At 35.9% G+C, this 19262-nt stretch overlaps 1 protein-coding gene across 1 annotated transcript in view; it reads right to left on the bottom strand.

Moving 5' to 3' along the window:
• The window catches only part of Hcn1 (hyperpolarization activated cyclic nucleotide gated potassium channel 1), a 372972-nt gene that overhangs the window by 71063 nt on the left and 282647 nt on the right, over positions 1–19262 (bottom strand). The window contains exon 5 of the mRNA XM_021180688.2: positions 11816–11962. Within this exon, the coding sequence (XP_021036347.1) occupies positions 11816–11962 (147 nt within the window). The remainder of the gene's footprint in view (positions 1–11815; positions 11963–19262) is intronic.

Below are 19262 nucleotides of genomic sequence, written 5' to 3'. Positions count from 1 at the left end.
AGACAATGGTTCTGAAGGTCAGAATTAGAGATGGAGGATTGGTGTCATTTTATGGAAACATGTTGAATCTCATGCTGGCTACACATAACATTTATAAGTTTAATCAAAGTATGAATATTACAAATATAAATTAAATCTTTAATTATCTCTACTGAGTGTACCTGAAAATGTTTCCATCGTAATTAAAACTCTATCTATGAGAATTTAAACTCTAGTTCACTTTGCCTAACCTGGCAACCTCTGTTCTTTTGTCTCTATGGGTTTGACTATTACCAGATCAGAAACTTAAAATTTTAACAAAAGACTAATTTTCAGTCTTGGAAACAGTTATTGTGATAGAAATAGGTAATGTTTGACTAGGTCGTTCCGTCATTAAAATAATATAAATTACTGGATCTGCTGCCTCTATTTCTGGATTCCCTAGTTAACTAAAAGAAAAAAAAAGATTATTAAGTGAATTTTGTCTGCTGTGATTTGTACGATGTACTTATATATATTATAAACATATTTCAAAAAAGTAATACCCAATTTCTGTTCTAGTGTAGATAGAATTTTTAATACAAACTATAAATTATCTTTTTTAGTTGAGTTATTTAAGGTACCTGCCACCCAGCAAGAATTAAAGAACAGAAATAATAACTTACCTATGTAGAATAACTTAAATTTATAATTTTAAACCAGTATATATCACCTTATTTAATATTTGCAATAAGTATGGAAAACTGTTATCATTAACTTGAATTTAAAAGTGGCCATGGTCAAGTGTATTGTAGGTGGGAATCACTTTTTTTTCTTCACTGACATACATAGATATAAAAAATAATTACTTTGGAATGATTTTAAAACCACAATATTTCCATGTTATATAAGGCCCTTTTATACACCTTATTCCATATTACCAGATGTTTATGACCATTACCATGAGACAGTTTGTATATTTGAAGTCATTACTCCAGAACTAGAAGCTGGTAACTGATTTTGTATTTTAGTAGTACTTATTCTATAATTTTTATTTTTATATTGTTCAAGAATCTAGTCCATTTGTCTCATTGCTAAGCACAAGAGTTATACCATTTTGCTTTCAGAAACCAAGTTTGCTTAAAGATAAAGAAATAAATTGCAGATAAATTGATGTTGGCTGTAACTATTAAATTTTTTTTGTTTGATAAAAGAAATTTAAGTAAGAGTCTATGCATATGCATGCTATGTATCTCATGTAGATGTATATAATGAGAATGTGGGTGTATATATGTCTAGAAAGTAATTAAAATTCTATTTAAACAAAATATTATATTGAATATTTTAGTTATTTATAACATAAACAATTATTACGACATATTTTTTATTCAAGGAAGCAACTGTGGAAGTAATTTGTATCACTAAATATAATATTCCACAGTCATACTACAATATGAAGCATTCCTCTTTGGTAGCATTGTTTCCTGCCCACAAACGTGTTCTCACTTACAATTAGTTTAAAACACATTTTCTCTCAAGTTAATTTAAGTAATGTGAAGCATGTATTGTTTTTCACTTATACATCCTCGAAACTTCAAAATTTACTGTCAAGTGGTTCAGAACAATTAAAATAAATGTTGTAAGAACATAAATCATGGGCATTACTAAGGTAGGGGAAGTAATTTTTAAATTCTCAAAAGTCCAAGCACTCTAAGGATCTCAAAGGTTCCATGTCATAGTGTGCAATGGCTATTCTTGGTTGTCAACTTGACTATATCTGGAATAAACTATAGTCAAGAAATAAAGGGTACACTTGTGAACCAAATCTTGAGGCAGGGAGAAAACATGCTTTGATCCAGATCTTGAGGTGAGATGACATTTGCTTTGGATCCAGATCTACACACACTTTTAACCCAGAATTTAAGGCAAACCCTTAACCTGGGCCATACCTTTTGCTGGGGGCCTATATAAGGACAATGGAAGAAGGAAGACTGTGCTTGTCCCTAGCCTGCTTGCACTCACTGTGCCAGAGCATTCTCAGAAGCCTACATTCTTGGGAATCCAGCTTACACAGAAGACCAGCTGAAACACCCAGCCTCATGGTAGCCCTCTTTATGGCCTCTTCATAAGTTCCTGCCTGGCAGTTCCAGCCCTGCTTGAGTTCCTCTCCTGGCTTCCTTTGGTGATGGACTACAATGTAGAAGTGTAAGCTAAATAAACTCTTTCCTTCCCAGCTTGCTTTTTGGCCCTAGTGTTTCATCACAGCAGTAGAAACCCTAACTAAAACACAGTGTTCCATTTCTATTAGTCTTGGGACAGCTGACTTTCAGTATATACATTAGATCAGCACAGTGGTAGGCTAAGACTTTTGCAAGTGTTGATGGGTCTCTGACGTTTTTCCATCTCACCTCACAGTCTATAGAGAATCATCTATACTGACACGCCATCCCAGAGTGGCAATAATATGTTTTATTGGATGATGCAGTATTAAAAAGCAAAGTTCCTCAAACACTTGACATACTGTTTCCCCTAAAATTATGTTTAGAAAATCAGTGTTAGCATCATAAAATCATCTTTATCATTTATCACAACTTCCCCTACCACCCTCACTAAACACCATCATCATCGTTATTACTTCTAAATCACACCCAGCACTGTACTGGTTTGGATGTGACAGTGCTCTCATAGGTTTACAGAACTGAATACTTGGTTCCCAGTTGGTGGTGCCATTTCAGAAAGTTGTATAACCATTAGGTGGTAGAGCCTTGTTGGAGGACATTGGTTACTGGGGTCAGGCCTTGACAGTTTGTATCCTGGAACCCATTCCAGTTCTCTCTCTACTTTCTGAGTGTAGAGTCAGTGTCACGAGCAGTCTCCTGCTCATGCCACCATGCGTACTCTTGGTCTGCTGCTGTTTCTTCACAGAAGAACTATATCCTCTGAAGCTGGGGGCCATAGTAAACCCTTACCTAAGTTGATTTTCTTAGGTATTTTGTCATGGCAACAGAAGAGGCCTCAGGCCATCATCTTATTCCACCAATACTAAGACAATCTTACAAAGCTAAGTACAAAATGAGAATCCATGACTACTTTCATGATTTAATAAGAAGTTTTATAGTTCATATATGCATTTGGGACAACTAGTTTTAAAAAAAATACAGATTTGTTTTGTGTAATATTCTCAATTGATAGTTCTAAGTTAAAAGCATGGAAAGTAAATAATTTGCATTTGGACCAGTGGAGAACCTTGTTGAAAATGTTTCTGCTAGGACCAATGAGAAGGCTTAGTGAGCACAGGCACTTGTTAACAAGAACCCATGCCTGAATTTAATCTACAAATTAATACCCAACTTTGGGAACCAAAATAAAGGGAGGAAAGGAAAACCTATTGCAACTTGATTTCTGGTTTCCACATATAGACAATAGCGTGGACACAACTAAACACACACACACACACACACACAGACACACACACAGAACCACACAAAGGCACACACTAGATTAATGCAATACCTTTTAAATACCTTTTGTATTCATCTCAAATCTTAGTTTCCTTCTATGTTAAGAAATATTGATGGCTACACTGACAAATCAGGGCTTCTTTGAAATTTAGTTTTCAGTCACCTTCATCATTTTAGTGTTAGTTCTAATTTTTAGTCATCTTTTCTAACATTATGAACAATAATTTCACCACTATTTTAGTAATGGTGAAAGGCATGTCTTTCTTTAACAGAAAAAAAATAGTTTAATTATGAAAAAACTTTATATTTAATTTGTCTTTACAAATGTCTATCTTAAATCATTGTTGAACAACAACAATGAAAAACTTTTGTTTTGGTTTCTTTCTTTCTTAAACAAAGAAAAAACTGAATTAGAAACCTGATTTAGTATTGTCTTCTCCATTTTACCACTGTCTCTTTCACTGGACCTTATTTATCTTCCACTCTTTGTTCTAGTCACATTCCACATTTGCTTCCAAATTCAGAGCAAACCTTTCCTTTGAGGCCTTCCCCGAGTGCTCTCTGTCTCCATGAAGACACTCATTTTTGTCAGCTATTTTTGACTATGTAGCCTTCTTCTACCAATTAATGCTGGGTGATTTCCTGCATCTTCTGGATTTCTCTTAATGGCTTTTTGCTTTTAGCTTCTCATGCTTTTCATTCTTCCAGTTTATTTTACTTTATTTTTGTCTTTTTCAGTATATAGATATTCCTTTGAGACTGAAATATGCTTCCCTTCATTTGCCTTTCTAGTCATGTCTTGGTCAATATCTTGAACACATTAAAAGAAAAAAAAATCAATGCAAGTGGTTTTCCGTCTCAAACAATAACATCATCAAAAAACTCTAAGTCAAGAGAGAAAAGACTTAAATTCTTTATGGATGTTGTTTGGAATTAGAACCACCAAAAGGTCACACACATCTCCTTTATCTAATCACATAAGTACATGATAATTTGGCATTTTGCTACTTGCACCTGTTACATAAGTATGTTATAACTTTGGGTGTCAGGCATAGCTTTACGGTGCAATGCATCTCACCTATCTTGTTAATTTTAACAAAATAAAATTTAGGAGGCATTTTTAAATATAGACATTTAAAAGTTATTCAAAATTACACTAAGTACTCACTCAAAATTTTCTTTCTTGCTTAACCCCCCCCCCCATTCTACAAATTAAAGGTCAGAGGACAGGATGATACTCTCAGGCCATTTCATGGTCTGTGAGAATGCAGTATACTGACGTTTTAAATTCTCTTGGGACACATGATCTGTACCTATTTTCAGCACACATCTCCCCACACTCCATTGTTTAAAAATAGACCAGTTCTGAACTTTGGAGACTGTCTTGGAAGGGCATTAACCTCTTTCTTGACTGTTAGGTTTGCCATTCTTCTTCAATGGATTCAGTATAATACTGATTAGGCTAAAAATAGAACCTCTTCTGCATCTCCACTCCAACAAGCACTCATACACATGGGGTAGAGCTCACTGAATTTTCTAATTAGATTTTATTTTTAAATATACTGCTGGCATTTATTAAAGCACACATCAGTCTTATGATCTTCATATTTCAATGTCAAGTTTTGATGCTTGGGGCATTGTCTCCAGAGAGCTGCCTGCTGAAACGAAGGAAGAACTATTAGCAGATTGTTTGAATAACTTCCAAAGGAAATGGGACATACAATAAGGCCTACTTTGGCAACTCCTGAAAAATACTTTAAGTTAACTTTTGAGTGCTTTACATGCAGTTACACTTTTTTCTTTTCTTTCTTTCTCTTTTTTCTTTTTCTTTCTTTCTTTTTTTTTCAAACATGCCTTTACTGAACTAGAAGAGCTATTAAGGCTACAATAATAGGCTACTCTGCATTGAGTAATGTGACTATTTAAGACTTATTTTAAATGTTGGCTATGTGCTGGGCATGTTTCTAATCTTTCTCATATTTTGACATCTTAGTTTTTTTTTCTTTATTTCCTTGGATATTTTATTATTTACGTTTTAAATGTTACCTCCTTTCCTGGTCCCCCTGAAATACCCTATTCCTTCTACTTTTATGAAGGTGTTCCCCCACCCACCCACCCAGTCCTGCCTCCCATCCCTGGAATTCCTGTACAATGGGGCATCAAGCCTTCACAGAACTAAGGGCCTCTCCTCCCATTGATGCCTGACAAGGCCACCCTCTGCTAAATATGAGTTGTAAATATTATCAACTTTGCATTTAAAATGCTGAAAAGAATAACAAATGGTTTAAGAAATAGCTTAAAGTCACACATCTAGTTAGTGCTGGCTAGTTGTGAGATACTGTACAATCGATCATGATACCAAGCTGTCTATCAGAAACCGTTAGTTCACTATTTCTTCCAGAGAGGGAAGAACATGCACACTTAAACTATCACCAAAGGATCAAGTATTTCTAAAGCAGTGGTTAGTGTTTTTCAACCTGTGGATCTCAACCCTTTAGAGGTTGACTAACCCTTTCACAGGGGTCACATAGCATATATCTGCATACCAGATATTTACTTGATCATTCCTAAGAGTGGAAAATTACAGTTATGAAATGGTGACAAAATAATTTTATGGTAGGGCATCACCACAATATGAGGAACTGTGTTAAAGGGTTGCAGCATAAGGAAGGTTGAGAACCACTGATCTAAGGCAAAGAAAGTTGGATATGTTCAGATGTCTGAGATAGTGTAAAGTGCCTAAAGGTTAGACAGAAATGCCCAAGTAAGCAAGTGAATAATTTTGACAGCCACAAACCAAATCACTGAGATTATAGACAGGAGAGATGGTGAATACATCACATTGTAACTTTTCATGTTTAAAAGGCTAATCTTCTGGGTACTACTGTCTTAAAGTGTTTTTCTTAGAAAATTGTACTTGTTCTTTTACTTTCAGCCTGAGGATGTTAGCTCACAGGAAAAAAAAAAAAAGAAGTTTTAAGGTAAATCTGTAATCATGTCATTCCCAGAACACAGAAAATTTCAGTAGAGCTCAGTGTTCAGATATGAGACTTAGCCAGTACTGAACTGACAGGAACCTCTTTCCCTTTGAATCTCCCTTGTCCTTGATGTGTCGCTATCTGATTGTGGTTGGAGCAATCAAGAATAACTGCTTGATGATTCATTGAGTATCCTCTGTGCAGACTGTCACGATGCTCGTATTGGTTCATTTGGGCTTCTCTGGAGAGAAGCATCAGATGGCCTGGCTTAAAAACAGTATAGATTTGTTTACTAAAATTTGAAGCATGAGAAGTCTAAGATTAAAGTACTAGTAGTTTATGTTTGGTTAGCATACTCTGATCTATAAACACATCTTCAAGCATGATATAGCAGAATTAACAAGACATTTCTGAGATCTCTTTTGCAAAAACAATACTCACATCCACAAATATTATACCATCATAGCAGAATCACTAATTAAGCCTCAGTGATTATCATCTAAATTTGGTGGAGGAGGGGCATATATTCCACCAATGTCCTTAGGTTATTGTGAGCACAAGACTCTGCATGTGTCTTCTATAATATGGTCCATTGATAGTCACTCCCACAACATATGTCTTAACTCTTTGTTAAACAGCCAACCCCTCATAACACACAAAGAGTTAGATTGCAAAATGGCAACATACAAAGCAGAGATACATAGCACACACTGCACACACAGCAAACTCAATTACGAGAGAACAGTTCTGTAAACAGTGAGGAAAAGTATATTGGCCATAGTCAAATGTGCAATGATACTAAGTTGTAAGAATGAAGCCCTGAGCACTGCCGTCTCCTCCTCCAAGTGCCAATGCTTCATGGACAACTTTCCAGATACACTGGTAATCAATGATTCATTGAGATGAGCTGCCATGTATGTAATCCATATTTATTTGCACTTAATATAAGTTATATGTGGGGTGTGGAATGGTGCAGAATTCAAGGGGCACAAAGCCCTCCATTTTCTAAGGCTCATTGCATGACAGAACAGAAAATACCCAAGTAAACCTGCAGAGAAAGCAAGGCATAGCAATATGTGCATAGAAGATGTGATGGAGAATGTCCACAGAGGAGCTCACCTGGATGAGTCACCCAGGGGAGAATTCTTTGACAAATTGTTAGTTTCGAGACTTGAACAATATGCACGAGCCAATTACTTGTTAAAGGTTTTCACCAAGTAGTCTCTAACATAAAGGGAAGATAAATCTTCTAACTCTTGCTATGACTGAATATTGGTTCAAAACATGTTTGAAATTTTTAGGCTCTTATTTTATTTCAATAATGACTTTTGTTATTGTTCTCATTTGATGTCTATTGCTATGATAAAATACTCTGACCCAAAGTGACTTGGGGTAGAAAATGGGTTTATTTGGCTTATAATTTCAAGTAAAAGCCCAATGTTCAGGAAGTCAGGTAAGAACTTGATGAAGAAACCATGAAGCAATGCTGCTTGTTGGCTTCCTCCCAGGCTCATTCTGAGGAGTACTTGCATAGGGATGTAACTGTCCACAGTGGGCTGGGTCGGGTTATATTATTTAATAACTAAGCTATGCCTGTGGGCTTATCTGATCTAGACAACTCCTCAGCAGAAGCTTTTCTCTCAGATGACTCTATTCAGCGTTAAATTGACACATCAGGCTAAGGAGGACAGTTATTGTTCTTCCATACTACTTTGACTGACCCTTCAAATACTCATGAAAACATTCAGCCTTTCTTTTTGTGTTATTCTAATGTCAGAGAAATATTTTTCCCCATTGTATAGGGATGGCAAAGGGTTCCATTTCTAGGAAATGTGCTTTTATAAAGCAGCCATGATTTGGAGTCAGGATTTTATTCATGATTATTATAAAGAAGATCATCTATTCAGTAAACATTTTATGAGTTATTGGTACATCCTGATCATTAGAGATACAAATGCAATTATGACTCAGGTTGTCTAGTTAAAAGGCTTGCAGTAATGAAAGAGACAATAAATTCACAAATGATAATTATTATAGGGATACAAAGTAGTCATGAAAACAATTATTCATGGAAGACGGAATGCCTGGTAAGAACAAGTAATGGAACGAAAACTAAGATGTATAAAAGATTGGGGAATGAACAGCATAAAGAAAGGATGAGGTAATCAGAACTTAAAAAAAGTAGATCAATGACTTCTTAATGGTGAATAATAAGTATATAGACATAAAGATGAGAAAAGCCCATAAAGGGTCTCCTTAGTCATTGGAAGGAAGTTGTACTTCCTTTAGGAAATGGGATTTCATGCTTAAGTTCTAAGAAAAGCATGACACTGACAGAATTAGGTTCTACCAAAGTCAACATGGCAGCATGTGAGCTATATTTGAGGTGCTAAGGAAAGCAGGATGTAAGCTGCTGTTACTGTACTTAAAAGCTGCAGCAAAAGATACTGAGAACCCAAGAACGTGTTACTTGAATGGACAAAACAAATTGGTAACAACTTGGTGGTTAATGGATTGTAAGAAATAACAAAATAGTAGGTTCATGGTGATACAAAAAAAGTGAATACTGGCTCTTTCCCACTGAAGATCAGTATGAATCATGGTGCTGCACTGAGTGGGAAGCAAAGCACACAGCACACAGCACACAGCACACAGCACACAGCACACAGCACACAGCACACAGCACACAGGACGTTCTTGTCCTTATACACCACACTGATTTTTCTTTTGTGTGAATCACAGTGGACTATTACACATAGGGCCAATTTTCTTAAAGTCCATTTTATGCTTGTTTGATTAGCTTTTTGCTCTGTTTCATTTATGTCAGCCTGTGATCCTAATTTTCTCTAGCCTTCATGTAGTGAACCCTAAGGCATATCATAACTTTGTCTCCTTTAACTTTACTTTTGTTTCTGGCATTGTCTTGGAGTGCCTCTGTCTCTCTCCTGTGTCCTGGCCTAATCCATCTCTAGACTTCTCCAGACCCCTTGAAAACATTAAACTGATTTGCTTGTCTTATGATTTGGATATGAAAAAAAAGCAAAAGGTCTGTATTCCAGTAAACAATATATGATAGCTTAAGAAAAAAAAATAAAAGAAGTGCTTAAAAATCAGTAAAAATTACAAAATACATTTGAGTTATTGTCTACAAAGCCCAAAGATGTATATATTCTAACTCCATTGAAAAGAACTAGGAGAACCAAGTCATGACAATATAATAGTTGATATTTATTTTATTTTCAGAACCTGTTTGCACATTTTATAGCTTTTCACTCTGCAAATAAGTTTTTGTGGATGTAACAACTGCATCCTTTATAGGGATGGGTATAAAGAAAAAAAGTTGAGATGAAAATATTTGTGTTGTTTAATTTATGTTAAATGCATAAAGGGTTGTAAGAAACAAAACTGAAATAGAGATCAAGGGGCCCTTGTGATTAAGGACATTTCCAGGCAAAGGTGAAGAGAAGACATAAAAGAGCAATAATCAAAAAGTAAGCAGAAAAGTAGTACACAAAGATTACAGACTAAGTGCTTTGGGTTCAAGAAAAAGGAAGAATAGATTTAGCCTTGTATCAAAGAAGGAAGAGATAAAAATGCAGTTTGACGCAGACTGTCAAAGGAAGTGAGTCATTTATGGAATACATACTATGTAGGATAAAAAAAATTATTATCATTGTTGATGTCGCTGAAAGTCTATAAGCTGTCCACCTTGACTACCGATCACTTTGCAAGGTGAAAGCAGAAATTAAAACCTGCAAATGCAGCTAGAATCTGAGTGCAGAAAGATTGAATTCATAATGTAACAACCAAATATTTTACTGAGCAGAGAAATGAAGAAATGGCAGCTCCCGTACATAAAAGATTAAGCTGTTATTTTAAGGGGTAGGAAAGAGGACCTAGCCTCAATCCCAGAGAAAACTAAGAAGGAACTGCAAATGTTGGGCAGCGCCACTGGAGAAGAGAGCAAGGCATGCATGGGTGATGTGTTATGAATGTAAATCAGAGATAGGATTTGCAGAACACAGGTTATAAAAGAAGATCTAAAATAGAACTCAAATTTTACATTCAAAGTGACCCAAAAGAACAACTAAAATTTTACAGAAAGACATTAAAAGTTAGTGCTTTTTGCTTAAAGGAAAAAAAAAGTAATGACTTCATTACATAACTTCTATGGTGCCAGGGGATAGCATATAGCTTTGAAGAAAATGGAATTCATGAAGATACTTAGTGTTAAATGTATAGACTAAAAATGTGTGATGAAATAAATTGAAGGGCTTAAGTTCAGAGGCAGGGAATAAAACCCCAAAGCTTCAGTCAGTGTTTCAGAATAATGAGGAACAGCAAGGGAAGCAGGGTTTGTGTCTTGTTAGCAATGTAGCAAAGTACTTGAAAGAGCACAGAGAGGGGTCATTACCAGGAGGACTTTGATAACTTTTGAGGAGTACAAGTTGTTGTAAATACCTGGTAATTGAGATGTAATATAACCATTACACGGAACATTCATAGGAAGTTTCATAATAAGAAAAGTCAAGAGCAAAGCCCTGTTTGATGAAGGAAACAAGAGCATCCACTTTGGTTTCAGGATGGAGCAAATGGTAGCAGATAGAAGTTTGGGGAAGGGATGAGAACAGGATGTGTAGCAAAGAGTACCTTTGGGTATTGCAAAATATCTTTTTTTTTTCTGTTGCAGAATAGACTTTTTTTTCTTTTTTATTGAATATTTTCTTTATTTATGTTTCAAATGTTATCCCCTTTTCTGGTTCACCCCCTTCTGGGAACCCCCTATCCCATCCTCCTTCCCCCTGCTTCTATGAGGGTGTTCCTCCACCCACCTACCCAACCCCCCCCCTTGATTCTCCATACACTGGAGCATCTATCGAGCCTTCATAGGACCATAGACCTCTCCTCCCATTGATGCATGACAAGGCCATCCTCTGCCACATATGCAGCTGGAGCCATGTGTACTCCTTTGGAAAAGATCTTAATGAGATATGCAGAGTTGGCTTTTGGAAGCAGGCTAACATCTCCTGATCAGGGTACCAAGGATGAGCAGAGTAAATGTATGAGAGGGAGGATAAACTCTCAACAATAAAAATCTGAATAAGTGAACACTGTTCCTTGGCATAAAAAAAATTGGGGACATGAGGACAGTATAGGCACAGAACATACTTTTGAAAGCCAAGAATACATAAACTAGAATTAGAGTCATAAAAAAGTGAGTTTCTGATATTTCTTTTGAAAATTAGAAGTCTCTCCACAAAGAAACAGAAGAGATGAATAAAGGCAACAATTAATGTATTAGCATGTAAACCTGATTATTCTTTTAAGTAGAGACACAAAATAGACCAAAGGACTGTCTTAGAAGAGTAAAACAAATGATAACAACGTGTCATGCAGATCAAAGACCGTAAATCTTACCTCTCTCAGAGGATCATTAAGTTCACTGAGAATATTTTCTTCATCGAAGATCTTGCCTTGGTATCGATGCTCATAGTAATCATGTATCTTCTGGCGCATGTCAGCTGGTAACTTGTGGAATGACATGTATTGTTCTACTTGCTTATACTAGAGAGAAAGGAGAAAAATAGAAACAGAGGTCATGTGGGCAACCATCCGATAGAAACATAGTTAGGTCATGTGGGCATCCATCCTAGCATGCTACTGAAGTTTATTCAGTGACATTGAAAAAAAAACTGTAACAAAAAGAATAAGTCCTTGTCATAGCAGCAATTAGTTCACTAAGGTCTAAAGTACTTACAGGTGTCATACTGTCTAAAGGATTCTATATAGGTGACCATATCCTGAAGAGAATGGGATGCGGAGAAGGCATTACAGGAACTCAGTGTTAATTTAGGTACGTATCTCTGAAACAGAAATGATGGGGCCAGAATAAAAATGATAGGGTGGGTACTATGCTATGTTCTAGAAGAATTCAACACACTGCTTAGCTCTTCATATGAAAGAGACATTTTGTATTTGTCCTAGCACAAAAGGGCTTTAGTCTTAAACCTATGACTAATATCTGAATCTAGTTAGAATTTGAAAATAAATGCAAATAACTTGACAGCTCTCTGAAGATCATAGATTCTTAAGTCGTAAAAGACATTAAGAAAACATTGAGCACATAAGAGAAGGCTCCAATTCAGGATGGAAGAGGATATCAGCATGAGACTAGCTCTCCAGAATTTTTAAAGGCAGACTGTAACTGAGATATTCAATTTTATTGAACTAATATTTAAATTTGATTGTCTATAAGACCTGAGGAGTGAGCGGCTTTTGGGAAAGGTCCATCTTTAGGTATAATTCTAGAGATGGCTTCTCTGATAAAACTTTTATATTTATATAAGCAAATACAAAATTCAGCTAAGATAACAAACCAGATCATAAGAGTAGCATGAGAAAACAGATATTTGTCTGAGAAACTGTTGGAAGAGAATTCCAGGTATTGAATCCATATCTTTAAAAGAAATGTCAAACTTTGGGTTATATATACATTAAACTTTGGGATGAATTCTGTAGGTGTTCCTAATGCAGAAATTAAAAAAATATTATACTTTGAGAACAACACACATGTACGCGCGCGCGCACACACACACACACACACACACACACACACACACACACACACACAGATTATATGTATGTTGAGACAGGATTACTGCAGTCCTGGCTAGCTTTGATTAGCCTTACTTTAAACTCAACTCAACAGATATCTTCCTGTTTCTGTCTCATAAGTGCTGGGATTAAAGGCATGTACCACCATACTTGGCTCAAAAGCAATGAATTATTTTTATTGTCATGATGATAGAACCAATATATAATCAAATTTCATGTTTCTGCATTGGGTAATGTTACTGAAATGATTATTTCATTAAATCAGTGGTTCTCAATCAGTAGGTCACAACCCCCTTGGGGGTCACATATCAGATATTCTGCGTTTATAACAGTAGCAAAATTAGAGTTATGAAGTAGCAACAAAGTAGTTTTATGGTTGTGGTTACCACAACATGGGGAACTGTATTAAACGCTCACTTCATTAGGAAGGTTTAGGTTAAATAAAACATAAATGATATATTTTCTATCCTTTCTCTGATAACAGAGTCCTGCCTAAAGGTCTATGTCTTTTTATTACATGTCCACAATTACTGTACCTGCTATTGGTGATTAATGGAAACAACTAACTGATACATTTTAACCATCAAGTCATTTTTCATTTTCCTATATATAACAGAAAACCCTTGTATATGTTACCCAGAGATTCAACTTTGCAAATGATTACCCTGAACTGAAATACTACTTTGTTACAAAAATTTCTTCATTCAGTAACTATACCATTTCTCATTAAAAAAAAAAAAAAGCCTATTTGAAGTGTTTGAAGCTTGAAATCTTGCATGCCTGCATCTCTCCTTCTAAAGGTACACGACATAACATTTTGATCTTATGTGTCTTCACCTAGCTTGTGTATAACTGATTCCCAGTGATTTGTTGAGAAAAAAATCATTAAATTTTAAAGAAGAATTCGAATATCTATATGCTCTGGTAGCCTCCTTCAAAGGATGTGAGATTCATTCTGTTCAGCCCTGCCCCTATGATGGTGATACACAACAGTTTCAGTGACTATAGACTCTTACTCAATATAATGTATGTAGCGAGCTAGACTCGAACCTGTCTGTATTTCTGGAAATGTTCTTGGAAAAGAAGAGAAAGTAGGATATGATACAATGTTTAGGGTCTGGAATTGTGTGAGATAATCTTGATTTTAGCTTCTTTTTTCCCCCAAGAAATATTTTTATTAGATATCTTCTTTTTTATTTTTTACATTTCAAATGTTATCCCCTTTCCTAGTTTTCCCCTCCAAAAGCCCACTATCTTCTCTCCCCTCTTCCTGCTCACCAACCCACCCACACCTGCTTCCTGGCCCTGGCATTCCCCTATAGTGGGGCATATGACCTTCAGGGGATCAAGGGCCTCTTCTCCCACTGATGCAGCCATCCTCAGCTACATATGCAGCTAGAGCCATGAGTCCCACCATGTGTTTTCTTTGGTTGGTGGTTTAGTCCCAGGGAGATCTGGAGATACTGGTTAGTTCATATTGTTGTTCCTCCTATGGGGCTGCAAACCCCTTCAGCTCCTTAGGTCCTTTCTTTAGATCCTTCATTAGGGACCCAATGCTCAGTCCAATGGATGGCTGTGAGCCTCCCCTTCTGTATTTGTCAGGACTGGTAGAGCCCCTCAGGAGACAGCTATATCAGGCTCCCGTCAGCAAGCTCTTGTTGGCCTCCACAATAGTGTCTGGTTTCGGTTGTTGTTTATGGGATGGGTCCAGCTTCTTTACTAGAGATGCATACTCAGCCCCAAGTGATGGCCCCTTTGGAGGTTAAGTCTGACACTCAGCATCCTCCAGTTGTCAAAAACTGGGCCCATGGAGGGCCTCCTGTTTTGAGAATACTTGTTGGCATTATCTTTCTCCTGTTTTATTATTTCCTGAAATTTTAAACCAAGTTGTTGTGGGATATAGTCTGTAGCCCAGTAAGTTCTCCAGATATCCCACACTAGAAAAAAACAAAGGGTTGGGTTCTAAGATGATAATTCTCTCACACACTAGTATGCCCCAAAAGATTGGGACCACTGCTGGCCGAACAATGCTTTCATTTGTTTTGCTTTGTTTTGTTTTGCTTTGTTTTGTTTTGATTTGTTTGTTTTTTGTCATCTTTGCTTTGATTCCATAATGGACTGGTACGCAACTGCTTGGAACACTGAAACTAACCTTGAAGCATATGACATTTTACCTGTCTTCTTCCTTGCCATGTATCTCAGTAATGTGAAATGCAGCATGAAAAAGTATATTACTTTAGTTGCTAAAGAAAATTACTTCCAGATAGTGGTGGCACATGCCTTTAATCCCAGCACTTGGGAGGTAGAGGCAGGGAGATTTCTGAGTGTGAGGCTAGCCTGGTCTACAGAGTGAGTTCTAGGTTGGTCAAGGCTATACAGAGAAATCCTGTCTTAGAAAAAATAAAGAAAAGTAAAAAGAAAATTATCACCAAATATCTGCTCTTTGCCCATTCATAAAATAGAAAACTGTCACTTAGCTAAAACAAACAAATAAACCAAAAAAAAAATTATACATAAGTTATTTTATTTTATAAAAAAAAGTCTTGGTTGAATATAGTTAAATTTCCTCTTAGAAGTCTTTGTGTGTGTGTGTGTGTGTACTTCAAATTATTTTCTTAAGAAGATATTCACTTGAATGAGTCCTTGTTATTTTATTGTTCCAAAGCTCTATGGATATTAATTGTGGCTTACTCATATGGAGTTAATTTTGATTTTACAGTGTATATTACTTAATAATTAACTTTGCCCAGTAATTATTAATCTAACAGTTGTGAAATAACAGTCTGTTCAAATGGATGAATGCATGTGCATGCAGGTATATGTGTTTGTGTATGCATGCACAGATGTGAGTATGTGTGTGCATGTGTGTGTGTTTGTGTGTATGCATAAGAATGTGCAAATATTTATGCCAGTGTCCACCTCCATTGCTCTCAACTTTAAAGTCCTTAGGCAGTGTCTCTTTCTGAATGAGCTTGTCATTTTAGGTCGTCTTTCTGGTCAGTGAGCTCTCTGTATCCACTTGAATTTGTCCCGTAAGGCTGGGTTTACATATATCACATCCCTGGATTGTTATATCAGAGCTAGTGATTCAAACTCAAGTAACATGCTTGCAGAGCATATGCTCTGACCAAATGATCTGTCTTCACAGTCCCAGATCAATTGTTAAGACATTACTAAACACCACCAGCAATTAGAAACTTCTTAGGATGATGTATTTGTAGTCTCTACCCAGATCTCCTGAATGACAAGTCTGCATTCAGGACACAGCAGCTCTAATCTTAACAAATACTGAAGTTTTGAGTCACTTCTCTATGTCAAGTACTGGGTTATCTTAGGACATAGGAAGCATATCTGAGTGAGAACAGGGGAAAAATAAATTCAGTTTTTGGAAAGCTCAGTTTAAGTGGCTGATGGCACATGTCCATGCTTATATGTAGGTCAGGCACTCAGAGAAGGAAATGCACACGTCATCGATGACTAAGAGACCAGGAGATGGTGTGTCAACTGAGGAGAAAGCTGGCAAGAAGCAGAACTGGCATTTTAAAAGCAGTTCAGATAGGGAAGAGGTTCAAGTTAAGGATATGGATAATAACTATGTAAGTATGAGAGGAGCATAAAAACAAAACAAAAGCAAAACATGAAAATGTAAGTAGCAGAACCCAGAGTTTAAGGAGAGAGTGGCCAATAAATAGAAAATGTAGAGAAGCGGTGCAGGGCAGTGGACATGAGCTTAGAAATTAGACAGATATCTCTGTTAGCATCTAACCTTTGTGATAAGCAGTAGCTGACTTTACCCTTTTTCCCCCACACATAAGATTTCCCAAAATACATAGAATATCATTGCCATGTTGGTTGGCCAACAAAAATAACTCTTTGAAAAGACATGTAGTGGTATTTAGAGAAAGAGATAAATAAAATGTGAGAAATTTTATAGAGGATCACAAGTTCAAAGAATGAGGCTATTAATGTTTGTGTTAGCTGTAGCAATATAGCATTTTTGTAAATTATTCAGTGCATTTAATAGTCACCAAGAAAATATTTATGGAAAGCATAGGTGCAATTTTTTCTTAACATATGTTAATAAAAATAACACCCACTAGACTTAAAGGGGCTACTTTAATTCCTATTTAAAATGGTATTCTAATTTAATTTTTATTTTTATGAAATTAGAATATGTAAGAGTAATATATCTGTATTATTAAATATAAAAGCTATCAAGAGTATTTATTGTGCAAGGTAATAATGAATCCTCAAACCAAGCAGTCTTTGCCCATGTCTAGAGGTATTTGGGATCACTCCATGGTTGCTTCTATTTCTTTTGTGGGGTAACTGCTGGCATTATTTATTGGTTTATAGACATAAAATAGTATTTATCCATCTTCCATATCTCAAATCTTCTTTTACACTTGATAATTATTATAATAGTGTTTAATTCTTCCCTTGATCTCCTCTGTAAAACTACATAGCACATTTACATTCATTTACTGCTTACAGAACTATAATTATAGATCAAAAGTTTCAAATTTCCTCAATTTCTACTTCCTAATTCATTGTTTATGAATGGAGATTATAATGCCATACTCAGAACTGAAATTTAAAATCCATAATGCTTCTTTTGTTTTAAACAAGTTAATATTGGCCACAAGGCCAAGCAGAACTCTCAATAATATTGATATCTATTTTTTTATGTTAAATTTTAAATCATGTTATAATTTGCACAAGTAACTCTAATTTTGGTCTTTATATCCTGATAGCCATTGTAATTTCTTTAGAAAATTTCTTGTCAGTTCATCTTACAACATCTATGTTGACTTCACTGAAACAAACACTCCAAGACACATATAAGAAAGTGATTGTGGGATAAATTTTATGAATCTTTTATTTATTGAGCTAGCAACAAATCATCTTATCAATATACATTAGCTATAAAAAGCAACAGATTTTATTAGGGAACTTGCATACATACATATGGGATACTTAGATCATATTCCGCCCAACCCTCTTCCCCTCCTCCCCTTCCATTTCCCTTCCATGTACTTAGAGTTCTCCCGTTCTACTTCCTTGTTCTTCTTTTAACTAGCTTCCAGAGGAAAGAAAATATGGTACTTGTTTGGGTTTTAATGTGGGACTCACTATTTCAGTTAATAAGATTATGTTCAATTCAAACCAGTTTCCTATGAGGGATATAATTTCAATCCTCTTTATGGGTGAGTAAAACAGCAGTGTGAATATATCACGTTTTCTTTATCCATTCATGTGTTAAAGACCATCTGGGCTGTTTCTTAACTTGACTATTGGGAATATCGTAAAGATATACATGGAAATGCAAGATTCTCTAATTTAAGCTGTTTGTGATTTTTTTTTTTGTGGGTATATACCAAGGAGTGTATGTCTGGACCTTATGCAAGGGGAGATTACATACATGTGTGGGCATGTATGCATACCCACATGCATACAAACACATGGAAGTCAGCAGCCACTGTTGCATGTCTTTTGCAACAATTCTGTACTTTTTATCTTTGAGACGAAGTCTTTACTTCCTGATTTGGCTACAGTAGTTGGACAGCAAGTCCCACAATGCTCCAATCCTGGCAAGCGCTTTACCACTCTGGGCCATGCCCCCCAGCCCATACAAGCTGTATTTTTAACTTATTTTGAGGAATCGTCATGCTAATTCACATCTCCATCTTGACTGATGATACAATTATGGAATCCTAGATGAACAACTTGTATTGGATGCTGAGCTTCTGAATTTGAGTTTTACCATCTATACTAGACTAGAGTTATCATTTATATAACATATCTATCATCTCTATGTGTTTCTTTTTTACCACTTCTGTGTTCCCTATTTCTTTACACCCCCTGCATTTCCCATACTTTCTAAATTTTAAATCATTTCCTAAAATTCCTTGAATTATCTTTAATCCCCAAATTGTCTTCCTTTACATTAGCTTAAAGTACATTAATGTATAGAATTTAAGAAAGATTCTAAGGTGTGACTGACTATATTCCTTAAATTTGGAGTTTTAAGAAAATGTAGATTTGACACTTGTATTTAGCCTCAGGGAATCTTTATCTACCTTGTCCTTTGCAGGAAAAGCTGAATGAACTTGTGGAGGGAAATGCAAAACAAGCTGTGATTGAAAGTGGATGGCTATTATAAATAGGGCTGCTATGAACATAGTGGAGCATGTGTCCTTTTTACCGGTTGGGACATCTTCTGGATATATGCCCAGGAGAGGTATTGCTG

Source organism: Mus caroli, chromosome 13 (genome assembly GCF_900094665.2).
Source record: "Mus caroli chromosome 13, CAROLI_EIJ_v1.1, whole genome shotgun sequence".
NCBI classification, from domain to species: Eukaryota; Metazoa; Chordata; class Mammalia; order Rodentia; family Muridae; genus Mus; species Mus caroli.
The sequence above is the reverse complement of the archived record's forward strand: the minus strand, read 5'-3'. Positions and strand labels throughout refer to the sequence as shown.